General features: G+C 31.9%; 1 protein-coding gene and 1 pseudogene across 1 annotated transcript; both read right to left on the minus strand.

Annotated features, from left to right (window-relative positions):
* Positions 1 to 11621: 11621 nt before the first annotated feature.
* On the minus strand, positions 11622 to 14836 carry LOC115706732 (asparagine--tRNA ligase, cytoplasmic 1). Its single transcript, XM_030634454.2, has 6 exons — positions 14149 to 14836; positions 13368 to 13958; positions 12559 to 12815; positions 12343 to 12472; positions 12170 to 12228; positions 11622 to 12009 (listed from the first exon to the last, which is right to left on the minus strand). Exons 1-6 carry the CDS (start codon positions 14644 to 14646, stop codon positions 11826 to 11828), a joined length of 1719 nt encoding a protein of 572 aa, XP_030490314.1. The 5' UTR covers positions 14647 to 14836; the 3' UTR covers positions 11622 to 11825.
* A 579-nt stretch (positions 14837 to 15415) lies between these two features.
* On the minus strand, positions 15416 to 16505 carry LOC133029306 (uncharacterized; annotated as a pseudogene).

Here is a 16505-nt window from a genome sequence, read left to right on the forward strand (position 1 = left end):
TTAGGTTGAAATTTAATTTTTCAACTTAAATTTAAATAATTTTCAATATATATATTTTTCTTTATTTTATTAATCAATTTCGAAATTTGCATTTTATTTATGCAATATTTTTGAATATTTTTTTTTAATTTTGAAAAATAGATTGAGTTGTAAATTAATTATTTATTTTAATTATTTCTTGGACCAACTCAAGTCAATGATTTTTTCATCTAATTGATTAATTTAAAATAAATGAATTTAAAAATATATATATTATTAGAAATTGAATTAACTAGTCAAAAGAAAATCTAGATAGGTGATATTTTTGCTTGAAGTATTTCTTTTCTATTTTTATTATTTTCGAAAATTGTATTTTTATATACTTTAAATTTTCGAACCCAATAAATATATTCTCAAAGGAAATTTTTAAGTTGCTAATTATTTAATTTAATTCAACTTAAATTAATTTCCTTAATATTTATATTTAAGATTATTACTAAGATGGAAATAATTAATTTTATTTCAATCACCATCTAAGTATAATTTTATAAATATTATATTAAATTCTTATTTTTGAATTTTAATTCTTAAATAGAATTTAATGAGATTTATTTATTAGAATAATAAAGAAAATACATTTTAAATAATGAGCTTTATTATTATTAAGATATTCGATCTCCATTGTGGGTTTTACACTGCGTTTGTTTTAGTGAGTAATCCTCCCTAATGGAGGAACGTTCATTAGCAATTTCACACCGTTTAATCTCGCATGATAAGTGGTTTGTAAGTGTTTTATATGGTATAGATCACCCTAATGGTGGCGACCATATTTGACTTGCAAATTGCGAAACAATGGTAGAAGCTCATGAGATAGAATAGCCTTGACTCTCGCCTAAACGGGACAACGCTGGATTCTGATCTTGATCGAATAAAATGTTGCTAGAATGTTTAACATTTTAGATGAGCTGACACTTCTATTCAATGGATGGTAGCTTTGACTCTCGCCTAAACGGGACACTGATATCAGTTTGTTAAAAACCTTGGAAATTATTTAGGATTGAATTTTTTTTAAGTATTTTCTCAAATCATTCCTACTTGCTATGTGCTTATAATTTCTGAATTGATTTTGTGTTAAACCATTATTTAATTTCTATTTGTTGATTTCTATTATTTTGTAGTATCCTGTTTGTCAAAATGAATCCCATGTTATCACTGTTGACTGAAAACAAGCTGAATGGATCTAACTTTAATAAATGGAATGAGAACATTAATGTTGCTCTCATAGGAGAAAGTGCCTTGTTTGTTTTAACTGAGCCGTCACCTGAAGTGCCTGGGGATAATGCATCCAAAGCTGTGAAAGAAAAGTATGAGCGTTGACAGAAAGCAAATGACAAAGCTCTATACTTTATGCTTTCTAGCATGGTTGACACCCTCAAAACTCGGTTTTCTAAAACCGAGAAGGCTGCTGAAGTTATGACGAAGTTAAATGAGCTATTCGGTAAGGCATCACTTCAGTCACGCTTTGACGCGACTAAGAAGTACATTAACGCACGGATGGAACCTCATCAAAACGTGTGTGACCATGTTCTCCTCATGTCCAGTTATTTCTAAGAAGCCCAGGATCATGGTGCTGAAATGGACAGTGCTACTCAAGTTAGTCTTATCTTGAATAGCCTGACTCCAGCATTTCTACCATACACATCAAATTATGTCATGAATAAGAAGGAAATTGACTTTCATGAATTAGTCAATGACCTTCAAACTTATGAAAATTTGATTGGAGGACCCAATAAGAAAGGGAGTAATCCTCACAATCCTGGGAATGGTAATGGGACGATAAAACCTGAAGCAAATGTTGCATTTGCTTCAAAGCCCAAATCGAAGAGGAAGTGGCACAACACCAAGAAGCGAACCAAAGCCAATAAAAAGGTTGTTCCTTCTGGTGATGCTACACTTAAAGGAAAGTGTTTCTACTGCAATGAAAAATGTCATTGGAAACCCCAGTATCCTAAACTTCTTGCAAAGAAACAAGGTATTTCCATTTATAAACTTTAAAAGTTTAGTGAATTATTATCCAATTGGATTTATGATTCTGGACTAACTTTGTTTATTTGTTTTCTTCTTCTTATTGGCCAAGCTACTTGAACTCAATTGAGTTGGATCAGAAAGCTGGACCAAGGGTTAAATCGTCCAGATGAAGATGAAGCTCTTCAATTTTTGAATTAATTGTTTTAGTTTAAAGACAATTTGGATTTCAAATTTTAGTCAGGGATATTTATCCATGTTTCTCTCATATTGTTGCAATACATTTTTTTTATTATTAATAAAGTTTTATTTTCAAAATTCCCTATTGCAATTTATGAGATTGAGCTTCATTTATTTCATCTTCATCAATTATTACCACATTATATTTGTATGTTTGTATGTGTAAGTGTTTTTATTATTGATGCAAATTCTATAATATTTACAACTCTTCATAGAGTTATATTATATAAACACTAGAAATTATTTCTATGTTTATCAATAATTGTTAATTCTCATACAATTATTAAGAATTTGTTTAATAAAAGGATCTTATGATCTGATAGGGGTGGAGAAAATTTAAGAAAACTATGCAGTTCAACGATCTTTTATATCTAATGAACTCTGGATAGTATTCAACTCCACATAAACTCTATCACACTAAGAGAATCATGATCTTTACAACCTTTAGGGGTGGATCATAATCTCTATATACTTAGGGGTGGAGGTTATCCATAGTACCCTAAATGTATATTCTTAGGGGTGGAGTATTCCACAATTCCCTATGTAACACATATCTTGTTTAAACATAGAAGTAATATAATGAGTCAGCTATTGTCAATATAAATTCTTGATCTTGATTGTATGTTCCATTTCAATTTTACTATTGTAAGTAAAAGTTTGATACCTTTGAAAGTTCTTTGTTAAAGTTTCACACTACCTTAATTGAGTGGGAGAATTTTAAAGTTCTATACCCATCTTCATTAGGTTGATAATTGTGATAGGTACTTAAGAACACTACTGAAAAGCAAATCTAACCATTCACATGGATAGGTATAGCTTATCAGAATTATGAGAATAAGATAAAGAACTCTAGTTCAGTCCATTCGAATGACTTGAACCAAGAATTCTTAATCCTCATAAAATTTTATGGTATCTTAATTTTGATTACTTTATCTCTGGCATGTATTTTTCACTTCAAAATACTAGTCTGCTATGTTGATGACTTAGTCTTAACTTAAAGTTTCAAACTAATACAAAAGTCACAACTAGGTAACTCTCTAAACAATCAGAGGTTAAAAGTATTATTTAACCAGACATCTGCAATTGAGTGGGAGCTATCTGAGATGTAATCAAATAGGGAACATTAGAAGATATTCAAGAAGGATTTATGAAAGTGATCTATATGTCAGATATTAAGGAACTGTGTATCAGTTGTCTTTGTATCTCACCATCTAATTTCGATTTATATGAGATGGTGCTTACTTTGGGGGTGGAGGAATTATTGTATAATAATTCAAGCTCTACCAGAGAAGAACTATAACTTGGTCTATTCGAAAATACCAGAAAGTTATATCACTGAAGAAAAGTCTACACTGTATTATCTCAATTACATATTTTAAAATATGAGAGATATGTCCTCTGTTAATTCAGATGTACTTTTAAAACAGTAAAGATTTCAGTATCCCTTGATGAGTAAAGCATATAGTAAATGATGTTTCATAAGAGTATTTATGAACTAGTTTCCAGAAGTTTGGGTGGATTCAAATATACTACACTTGATCTGAAGATCAAGACATCAGATTGACCTATTTGCACAGTTTGTTTTATATTAGTGCAAGTGGGAGTTTGTTGGGTTTTATGCCCTAAATAAAACTCTTTACAATCTGATTAGTTATCAATATAAGAAATTTGAAGTGATTGATATTTGCATGAATTTTACATGCTAATGGTTTAATATGTTTAATATGTTTATTACATTCATACACACAAAATCGGTTTAAATCCGGATCATATGTTTATTCACAATTACAGTATCGTCAACACAGTGGAATGTGATTGTGATCATATGAATCAAAAGTTTTGGTCCCTGTTTCATCAGTGTTATTGGATTTACACTAATGTGATAATCAACGATGATGTGTACTTACACTTGGAGTAAGTGTAATGTTCTTTCCAGGACATTAGTAAAGTATACTAGTTTCGAATGTATGGAGTATACATTGGACTGGACCGATATTGCAACTAAGTTAAGATATTACAAACTTACCGTTATACATATCTTTCCAAGTCAATATCAGTAGTTGATCTTAAGATTAAAAAGAATCTAAATCCTGATATGCTTAGGCTCAACTCAGGAGTGCTATTCATGCTCTTAGATTTATTAGTTAAGCCTACTTTCGGGTCAGGGTGATACGTATATTTTGGGAACATGATAGTATGATTGAGTGGGAGTGCTGAACATAAATATGGAATCTATAGCTTCTACTGGTGTATAGAAGTCAAGTGATGATTCCCTTCGAGCTTAGCAAATAGAAGTAAATGGATGAGCTCTTGTTTAACTGACTAATTATTAGATCACTAAACACCATTTACAGGTAGCTAAGTGTTTTAAGGGGCAAAATACATTGAGGGGTGAGAACGGTAAAGAAATCCCATCTCGATGTAAATTATCTATATAGAGGATCTTTAAATCACAATAAGATTATAACAATGGTTAAATGAGATAGTATATTGGTATCGTGAAACATACAATATGCTCTATATAAGTCTGAGAGTGCAATTCTAAGTTCTAAGAGTGGATTCAACGAAGAATTAATAAGTAGGAATTTACTTGGTAAATTTGGTTCACTTATTGGAAGCTCAGCATATAGATCCATGGTCCCCATTCTAGTTGAGAACATTCTGCTTGTAAGACTCATTAATTGATTCGTGATTGGTCAATTATAATTCTAAAGTTAGACTATGTCTAATTTTATGAATTTTCACTAAACAGGGGTGAAATTGTAAGGAAAAGAGTTTTCTGGGTTTATTTATCTATTAATAGACTTTATATGTCTAATTAATAATTAAATTAAATGACAATATTATTTAATAATCTATTTTAGTTATTAAATAATTAGTTTTGGCATTTAAAAGGTTAGAATTGGAAAATTGGCATTTTTGAGAAAATAGAGATAAAATTTGATAAAATTGCAAAATTAAGTGAGGCCCATTACAACACCTAGGCCGGCCACTTAATTAGCTTTTTCAAATTAATATTTTCATTATTTTAATGCCAAATAATTCTAAACCTAGACCTAGTAGTTGCCTATAAATAGAAAGTGATGGCTCAGTCAAAACACAAGTTTTCAACAAGCCTTTCTGACAGAAATTTCTCTCTTCAGAAAACTGAGCCTTCCTCACTCTCTACCTTGGCCGAAATACCTCTCTCTCTTTTCCCTTCATCTTTTTTGTGACCCTAGTGAAAGAGTAAGTGCCCACACACAGCAAGCAGTAACTCAATCATAGATTGGAAGACTGTGAAAGATCAAATTTGAAGAAGAAGGACATTCAGGCTCAGATCTTGATTATACTCTGCTACAGAAAGGATTCAAGGGTTAGAGATCTGAGTGGAAGGAGACATTAATTCCGCTGCATCAATGTAAGGTTTTCTTAACTTTATATGTGATTATTTATCGTTTTAGAAAGTTCATATTTAGGATGTTAATAAACATACTTGTGAGTAGATCTAAGATCCTGGTAAAATAATTCCCAACAATTATAAGTGTATAACCATAGATATAAAGAATATCTTTGTTGAAGAGAAGAACTCAAATAGCAGAAGCGTACTTTAATCCATAGATAGTGATGATCTTAATCTATCTTGTAGAGATAATTTTTGTGGTGATTTTAGGTAATGATCTTCCAAGAAAACAAGATTTAGGGTTTTCTAATTTTCTCTCTTGATGGGGGAAGATGAGAATAGAAATTGGCACTTTGTTTCTTGGGGACCACTACCAATTTATAATCTCATAGCTAGGTTATTAATTTTAAGTATTTCTAATTTAGTCTCTCAATAAATTAGAAATATCGCTTAGGGTATCTACACATTTAGCCGATGATACTTTAATACCCAATGACCCAAATGATCACTTCATTTGGGTCAAACTTTATATAGCAATACACACAAATACATATGAGCCCACATTAGAGATTTTAATCCAACAAAAGCTTGTTATGAGACAACCAATAATGTAATATGGCTGTGAAATTTTGTCACTTGGTTGCAGGTTGTGTAAGGAATTAAAAGACCGCTAAAGATATATTATGACAATCTATTAGAAATTCTATACTCAGATGACAATAGAAGCTTATCAAAGTCTAAACACATAGACATTAAGTTTCTAGACGTTGTTAAAAGAGAGATTTCATAGTAAGATAGTGTCTATTGAGTAAAGGAACAAACTTATTGTTAGCAGATCCACTAACTAAAGTTTTGACACCCAAGGTCTTTTCATGAGCACATTGCTTACAGGGGTTATTTTATTTGATGATGTGTATTTTTTAGTGGGAGTTTATTTTCTATATTAAGTACTTTGTTGATTGACAATAAAGTTGATAGTTTTATTATCTTTATTGCTTTGAATGTGTTATCTTTCAATTGTGGCTTGACATAAATTTTGAAAGACTACGGATTGATCTCACCAAGGAATAAAAGACCAATTAGAAATAGGCTTGATTAAGATCACACTGCATGTAATTTCTAGTTACACATCCATTATTGATCTATGTCATTAAACATATTTGATATGGTGATTATTGATGAGTCTAGTTACGATAAATGTAACGAAGGCCACTTTGGTCTCATATTGGTATAGGAGATGGACCAGATTGTCTAAAGGAGATGTTTTGAGAATAATTAGCAAGTTTATGCGCACATAAAATTACCAAATGTACGTAATTGTCATTGGAATTTTTTAACAAGTGAGAGATTGTTGGGTTATTTTGAATAATCTAATGTGGTTACAAATTAAGATAATTTATTTGAGTTAATATTTTAAATTGAGTGAAATAAGTGGTCTAATTAAATGAGCCCAATAAACATCTTATTTGGTATGAACTTTGTAATGTGTAATACTCAATAGTAAACTTAATTAGAGTTTATGGAGCTCTAATTAGTTTCCTATATAAAGAACATTAGGGTTTGATCTCCAATATTAATCTCAACCACTCTTCTTCCTCATTTCCATCAATTGAGTGAAAACCCATAGAGAGAATATTAGTTTGTAGAAGAGCATATACCCATCGTCTTATCTTATATCTAATATCATGGAATCAGTTATGTTTTCCATCTTATTGATTCATATAGAGTAACTTTGATAATCTGACATGAGTCTAAAATTTACGTGTATTTTAGATTTATTTTCTAACAAGTAAAAGCAAGAACCAAAGATGATAGTACAAACTCTCTATACGAAAACAACCTTGAGTGTAAAATAATGAGGAGATTACCAAAATATGAACAAAATCTTATACTTTTGTACAAAAATTTATTTTTTCTCATCAGTAATAACTAAGAGAAGAAATAATCGAAATATAGTTTTGGGGAATCGCAATCAAATAGAATTTTCTAGCAAGTAATATAGAAAATGGTGTCTTTAAATGAACTTCTAGGTTAGCCACTCACAGTGTTTTGCGATCACCATTTTGAAATTCAAATAATCTACACCCCATGACTAATGTAAGAGGTCTTTAATGGGTGTAATAAATTGGATTATTGGAGAGGACTTGAGTTGAGAGTTACCAAAACCATCTTCCAACAACTAAAACTTCCCTAATTTTGAATTTCAAAATTCATTATAGTAATAATCTCTCTTTATTACACAACATTGAATACTTACTCCATATATTACAATTTTTAGCTTCAATGTACACATTTATTTGTCAAACCCTCAATAATTTTTTATTTAAATCCTCATTATATTTGTAAATGCTTCATCAAAGTACTTGCCAAATATTCAGAATTAAATATAGCAAATTAATATATTATGTTTTTTTTCCATAATCAAATATATTCCATCAGTGCATATATTGATCTCGATCGATCTTTGTTCATAATAGCTATATATATTAAGAATATAAACTAATACAAAAACTAATGATTAATTGTTATCATACTTAAAAAAATGCAAATTAATAAACTCAATAACATCATACTAATTAATCCCTAATAGAAAATAAATAAATAAATAAATAAATGGCCTTTCCATTATTAGAGAACAGCTCGCCGGGCTGCATTTCCCAACCGGCCTCTTCTCACGTTAGCACGGCGTTTCTTGTAGACCAAGCCACCAAACACACCCACTCCAGCTGCCGCCAACACTCCTATCGCTATCCCCGCCTTCTGTCCACCGCTTAACCCTCCTGCCCCTGATACTGGAGACGGCGGCGGTGGAGGAGGAGCCGATGACGGAACTCCTCTTGCTGGTGGCCCGGGCGGTGCAGAAGGTGGTGGAGTAGATGGTGGCGGAGATGGTGGTGGAGTAGATGGTGGTGGAGTAGATGGTGGCGACGATGGTGGTGGGGTAGGTGGCGATGATGGTGGTGGTGGCGACGATGGTGGTGGCGTAGGTGGCGATGATGGTGGCGACGATGGTGGTGGAGTAGATGGTGGTGACGATGGTGGTGGCGTAGGTGGCGATGATGGTGGCGACGATGGTGGTGGCGTAGATGGTGGCGGCGATGGTGGCGTAGATGGTGGTGGCGTAAATGGTGGTGGTGGCGGCGGAGATGGTGGAGGTGCTGTATGAACTGGTAAGGTTAGTAGTACTGAAAAGTTAACAAAGAGAAACAAGGTTAGTAGTAAGGGCCTCATGACTTATTGTATATGACAGTTGAGACAATGCCTATGTACACAAAATATTATTATGATTTCAAGGCTCACTAATGAGGCTCACTCAATAAAATTAAAAGTCTATATATATTGTTTCAAAAAAAAGTCTATATATATTATGTGTATCGATATATGTTTATAGAAATATTAGACGGAGATATCTATAGTTGGTAAAATAAAAGTATTAGATGAATAATCAAGAAAGTACATAGTATTAAACGCTATGGATATGGACATTTATTACCTATATATGATGTGAATATTTAAATGAATTATTAAGTACTTGAAAATTTCACAATAGAAAAGAAACTAATGATTATTGCAGATTGGAATGATAATAAAACATTAAGAAGCCGGCACCGGCTTCATACTAATTATCTTATTCTTATGGTTATTATATAATTTTTATACATGTCATTGTATAAAAAATGTTCCTTTATACTCTACATAAGAGAAAATTCTCTTCTATTGCTCACTATTTTTTTCCAATATTAATTATACTCTTGGAAACAATAGATTAGTAAGTACACTAATTTTTCTACTCTGATTTATATTATATTATAATTAATTCATTAATTATTACAAATTATATATTTACAATGTATTTTTTGATATGCATGTGTCATATTTATTCATATAATATGGTGGTGCAGAACACATTTGTTTAATGGTGCTCACTGCTCTATGCTTTTTTCTTCTTTCTTTTATGCTTTTCATATTTCCTGTCCAAGAATGTGAAGAGAAATTATTTATTCAATTTCAAAGGCATACAATGTTTATTATGTAATTAATGAATCTAATTGTCTCATTTCATAAATAAATGAATCTAGTTAATTGTCTTATTTTGAATTGCACAAGGTATATGCTTCCCCTCTTTGCTCAAAGTCTATTTTTGACATGTCAAAGGTTTTTATATGGGGCTCCAAAATGATTATTGAGAATATAAGATATCAAAATCTTTCTTTTTTAGAAACTGAGTATAATTGCATGAGTTACTATATTCTATTTTTTAAAAAAAATACTTTACCAATTTTTTTTTTTAATTTTACCTTAAATTTTTACATAACATCATACATCATCAATTACTTAATTTTTTCTCTATTAATAAAAATATTTAGCTAAGAGGTAAAGCTTAGCTTAATATGGAGATGCACTATTCATGAGCTAAAATATTGAAGTATTATAGCTCATCTATTCATCTATTATTGGAAGGGTGTTTTCAAAAGTTTTGAGTATATTTTAATTTTGTAGCTATTATACATATTTATTGGAAGTGCTGAGTATATTCCCCTAATAAAAAGATGAAAACAAACATCTACATTTATATCTATAATCTAGATATATATCAATTAATTATTGATTAAGGATTGTAAAATGATAAGGGGTAGTTTAAGTTGTTAAACACTACAAAAGGTAGTATGACGTAGTCGTTATTAGTATATTTTAATATTGGATTCTACTTATTTTAATTTAATAAATAATATAAAAAAAACAATAGTTAATCATAAGATACTATATTTGTGTGGTGTTGGAAAACTTAGAGCATCTCCCATAAAAGATGTAAAAGTTGTACTATGTTTGGCACAAAAAATGACATTATAGTATATTTGCATCAATTTTTAACATTATACTCAAATGCAAAAGAAAAATTTACAAAATAGACCAAAATTTTGAAAAAAAAAAATAAAATAAAATACAAAAACACTTCAACACCAAAAAAAAAAAAAAATCATTTTACTCTTTCAACTTTTTATTTATAAAAATACATCTTTAGTAAAAATAATAAACTGTTTTTTTAGTTGTTTTATAATTTATTTATAGTAGCATTAAAGTTATCATGAGGTTATTTTTCTAGTTGTTTCATAGTTTATTTAAAGTTGATTTATAATTGTCATGAGGTTAATTTTTGATTATTTTAGTTGTTTTTTACTTTTTGTTAAGTAAAATATATTTTTATAAATTAAAATTTTTATGTGGTAAAATTATAAATAAAAAACAGTATTTTTTAGAATTTTAATATTGTTAATAAAATATAAAAGAAAATAACTTTTTTATTAATTTTATTGTATAAAGTAATAAAAAAAATAATATACCTAGAGTATTTATGGTTTGTATGATAACAAATATTGTTATAATAAATTTACATTACCTTTTAACACGTTATTGGAATACAATTTTTTGATAAATCAGCTGTAGTTTAATTTTGCATGACTAATTTACTTTTCTATTGAAGATGCTCTTAAGGTTGCAAAATAAAAATGCTCCATAGAATTATTCTTGAATTGGAATCCAAAAAAAGTGAATATTTTTTAAAAACATATTCTACAAAATTATTTTCATTTTATAACTTTGTAATTGAGACTCAAAATTTAAAAAAAATAATTTCCAAAAATTTTTTAAACAATATTTTTTCTTAATCAATATTTTATACACCCCAACCCAAACCTTAGACCTGAACTCCGACCCCCACCCCACTTAAATAAAATGAAAAAACTTAAAATAAAAATGAAAATTATAAAACACACTTTTGTTTTTTATTTTTAAAATTAAAAAACAAAAATATTTATAAAACACATATTTATTTTTTAAAAACACAAATTTTACTTTTATTTATATGATTAAAAAAATAAAAAATAAAAAAATTACCAAACGCGACATAAATTAATTTGTTTTTCAAAAAATCAATTGTTATATCTGCTACAAATCATTCCATATGGCTTCAACTTTCAGTACTTCTTCAATCCCATAGAAGAAAGTCCCTATAAAGATATATATTATTGCTTGATAATTTATAAATTAAGCTTTCATTTTTTTAACAACAAAACTAATAATAATAATAAAAAAACACTTCATGCTCGCAATCATATAAAATTAGAGTGAGGGATCCTAAAGATCCACTTTTGTGTGTTTGACTTCCCATAGGCAAAAATACAAAGACTAACCACAAGAATCAAAGATCTGCTCTTCCGGGATATCTAGGGAACGGAATAACATCTCTAATGTTGTCAATGCCTGTCGCAAACAGAATCATCCTCTCAAAGCCGAGACCGAAACCACTGTGTTTCACTGTGCCAAAGCGACGCAAGTCAAGGTACCATTCATATGGCTCAGTAGGGAGCCCCATCTCTTGGATCCTGCAACAATTCATGGAATGTGTCACCATCAAACTTGATCTACTTGGTTTAAGACGAAAAAGATCCACATACTGTTCCTCTTTCCATCAGAGAGATAATCCCAACACGAAAAGGTTGCAATAATTTTGAAACTAAAAATGTGAAAGACAACTTCTCGTACCTGCTTTGAATAACATCATAACGCTCCTCTCTCTGGCTGCCGCCTATCAATTCTCCCACCTGAAAATTTAAAGACACGAATTAACTGATATACAGGACAGACACTAACTTAACAAAATGCCTAAACAATGTTCTTGCGGAGCTTTATATAGAGCAAGGAAAAAAACAGCCTACCTTTGGCACAAGAACATCCATAGCAGCAACTGTTTTACAATCATCATTCAACCTCATGTAAAATGCTTTTATTCCTTTTGGGTAATTATAAACAATAACAGGCTTCTTGAACATAACTTCTGTCAAGTATCTGCAAAATCAGGTACCAGGAAATCAACTACCTCAACAAATAATTAATGAAACAAAAGGAAAATAGTTGTAATAAAATTTGCATACCTTTCATGTTCAGATGCCAAATCAATTCCCCACTCTACCTTGTTCTCAAACTGCTTACCATTCTTCACAGCCTCTTCTAAAAGCTCTACTGCTTTTGTATATGTTATCCGTTCAAATGGGGTTGAAGCAACCATTTTTAATCGAGTGATGCAACCTTTATCAAATTTGTCAGCCATAAACTCCATATCATCACAGCAATTGTCAAGTAACCACTGGCAAAGAAATCTCACATATGCCTCTGCGCAGTTCATATCATCCTACACATACATATATGGAAACTTTTAAGTCTTACTTAGCAGTGTGCTATGTTTCACATAGACAAAACTGCATAGACAGCATAGATCATCTTATACACACATCATATGAAATTATCCATAGCCACTAATATACAAAACAGTTTTGAACACAAGCTAAAGGAATACGAAAGAAAGAATAAGCAATGTCAAAGAGCTAGGACAAATAACCTAAGTAAAAGAAGCTATTGCTAAGAAGAGGCAAAGCATGCTCAAAAAAAACTACAAGGCAGATACAATATGTCCATTGCTTTGTACAAGAAGTTGTTAGATGCGGATGTATGTGATGGTTCTGAAAAAGCAACAAGAATTAATAATACCGTGTTTCTATAATCAAGACAACCAAATCAACATTTTCCCACAATTCAACCCATGTATAACTCAATTTCTAAAGAGGTAGCTACATGAAAATATTACAAGGTAATGAGAGAAAACTGACCACGAAATAATATATTAGCTCTAACTGAAAATTGCATTCCAGACAGGAAAAAAAATTGCATACTAAGTTTCACATACCTGAAGATCAGAAAATGCTAATTCAGGCTCCACCATCCAAAACTCTGCCAAATGCCTCGTGGTGTGAGAATGCTCAGCCCGAAAAGTAGGTCCAAACGTATAAACGCTACTGAGAGCACATGCAAATGACTCAACTTGTAATTGACCAGATACAGTCAGAAAAGCTTGACGGGCAAAGAAATCTTGTGTATAATCAATCTTTCCATCTTTTTTGGGAATACCCGGCTTAAGCTTAGATCTCTCCTCCAATTTCGCATAATCTTCCTTGGCTTTCTTCAGTAGAACCACAGAAGCACCAATCTCCTGCTTACTTGCTTTAGCAGCTTTCAGCTGGGAGACAGCATCTCCTTTCTCCTTGACAACAAGCCTGGCGGCTTCTAAGTCGGACTCCGATGGGGGAGGATTCTTAATAAGCTCCTTCTCCAATCTTTCAGCTTCATTAATCAAAGTAGTAACTTGAAACATCTCACCAGCACCCTCACAGTCACTGGTGGTTATAATTGGTGTGTGCACATAAAGAAAACTATGCTTTTGAAAAAATGTATGGGTGGCAAATGCAAGGGCATTTCTTATACGGGCAATTGCAGAAATCTGGAAATATGTACCAAAGATTAAAATTCCAGTCGAAACACAATGCAAAATAATTACTTTAATTGAATTCAACAACAGAATTAGTCCATTTTTCTTTCTATCATAAACCAATGAGAATTTTTGTTTAAATCATTTCACATAAACAAGAATTGATTTACCATAATTTAAGTAAGTAGGAAAATGTACATACCGTATTGGTCCTGGGACGAAGATGAACAAAGTCCCTCAAAAACTCAAGCGTGAGTCTTGTCTTAGGTAATGGGTACTTGGCCGGGTCGACTGGACCCACGTGAACTACCTTCTCGACCCGGAGCTCCACTTTCTGCTTAGTCCCAGCCGGAGGAAGTTTCAAAACGCCATCCACAGACACGCAAGTTCCAGTTGACACGAGCTGGCCAAGGTCAGCCTTGTCCGCCTCCACAATAACCTGGAGATTCCCTGGGCAAGACCCATCGTTTAGCTCCAAGAAGGCAAATGCGTCCTTGTCCGCCTTTCGACCGGTCTTGACCCACCCACCTATTCGTACACGTTGCCCAGCAAGTCCGGATCCGCCATCGGATCGGGAAATAATGGAACGAATTAAAACTCGGTCAGAGAACTCAGCTTTCAAATCTTCGTAGCTGGGGACTCCGTCGTTCATGGTTGACTGAGCGAGCTGTGACGATAGCGTCGTTGTATCGTCTGCCATTGTTGAGCTGAGCTCTGTATTGCTCTCACGCAGACAATGAAGAAGAAAAGGTTTAGCTTTAGTTTTAGTTTTAGATGATAAAAAGATTGAGAGTAAAAAGCCCTAGGGAAAACTTGGGGGAAAAGAAAAATAAAGCCCTAGGAATAGTTTAGCCTTTGGTCCCTAAATTTTGTTTTGCTTTTGCAAATTTGTCCCCAATCTTAATTTTTTTGATAGCCCTTAAGAGCATCTCAGAATATAATATTTTATTTTTGCTGTCATCAACATCATTTTTAGTCATTTGTTACTAAAAAGTGCTTCAATGCTTAATAACTCTAAAATTGGTATCGTCCCACACACTATAATTTAATATATCATTTATTTTAATGATAAAAAGGAATATTTACGGCGAAACCTTTTTAATATTTGCAATTGTTACACATATGATCCTAATAAAAAGTAGTGGCAAAAATACATTATCTTACGATTTTGTTGCAATCGTACCCTTTTTAGTTGTTAAGTGCCAATTAAGTCTATTAAGAGCTCAGAAATACATGACGACATATTTATTTAGCTTATTTAATACGTGGTCTAATAATATGTCACCACATGTTTTTGAGTTGATACTTAATGGCTAAAAAAGGGTACGACTGCAACAAAATTATAAGATAAGGTACTTTTGCTGTCACTTTTTTTATTAAGGTCGTATGTGTAACAATTGTAAATGTTAAGGAACCTATTTTTGGAGTATAGTCAGGAAGTCAAAAATAGGTTCATGACATACTTCAACCATTGGAGTATTGGTGGAGCCTTCATCTTAATTAAAATCAAATAACTCATATGTCTCTCTTTCATCCTCGATAGTCATGTTGTGCAATATGATACATGAATACATAATATTTTTAAGAGCATCTCTTTGCTAGAATCGAGTCGGACCTCGTATAATGGCATAACGAGATTGAACTGCTCTAAATGCCCGCTCAACATCTTTGCGTACATCTTCTTGACATTGGACAAATAATGTTCTCTTCTCTCCTTGAGATAATGGCATAGTTTTAAGAAACGTACCCCATTCTGGGTAGATATTAATATTATCTGCTAGATTATACCCCTTATTGTACTGTGTGCCATTTATCATAAACTCAGCTCTTAGACATTGCTCCTGTAAGATGTTAGTGAATAATGGTGATTGATTTAAAATATTGAGATCATTATTGGATCCCAGAACACCAAAAAATGCATGTCAAATCCAAAGATCTTGTGACGTGACTGCTTCAAGCATAATTGTCGGTGAACCGTGATCACCTCGTGTGAATTGCCCTTTCCATGCAACTGGGCAACTTTTCCATTTCTAGTGCATACAATCAATGCTTCCCAAGATGCCTGAAAAACCACGCCTTTCTCCCATTTGAAGTAAGCGGCGAATGTCACCGGCATTGGGTCGTCTCAAATATTCTACCCCAAAAATTTCATTCACTCCACGAATGAAATGGAGTAGACATTCAATAGTAGTGCTTTCACCAATTCAAACATATCATTAATGTAATCGGTTGGTGCTCTGTATGCCAACATTCACATAGCAGCGATACACTTCTGTAGTGGTGAAAGCCCTTTTCTATCGATTGTCATATGCTGTCATATGATGATGACAAAAGCCCTTTTCTACCGATTGTCATATGTTGTCATATGATGATGACAACATATGACAATCACTTAGTACAGGCAAATGTGCAACAACCTTATAACAACACAACAACAACAACAACAAACAAGCAACAACTATTTGCACCAAGAATGGGATCAGTTCAAGATGATGCTATTTTGGTCAACATTATGGCTTTAACATCATAGTCAACCATACAGCAACAAGAAAATAACAA

This window comes from Cannabis sativa, chromosome 1, assembly GCF_029168945.1.
Source record: "Cannabis sativa cultivar Pink pepper isolate KNU-18-1 chromosome 1, ASM2916894v1, whole genome shotgun sequence".
NCBI lineage: Eukaryota > Viridiplantae > Streptophyta > Magnoliopsida > Rosales > Cannabaceae > Cannabis > Cannabis sativa.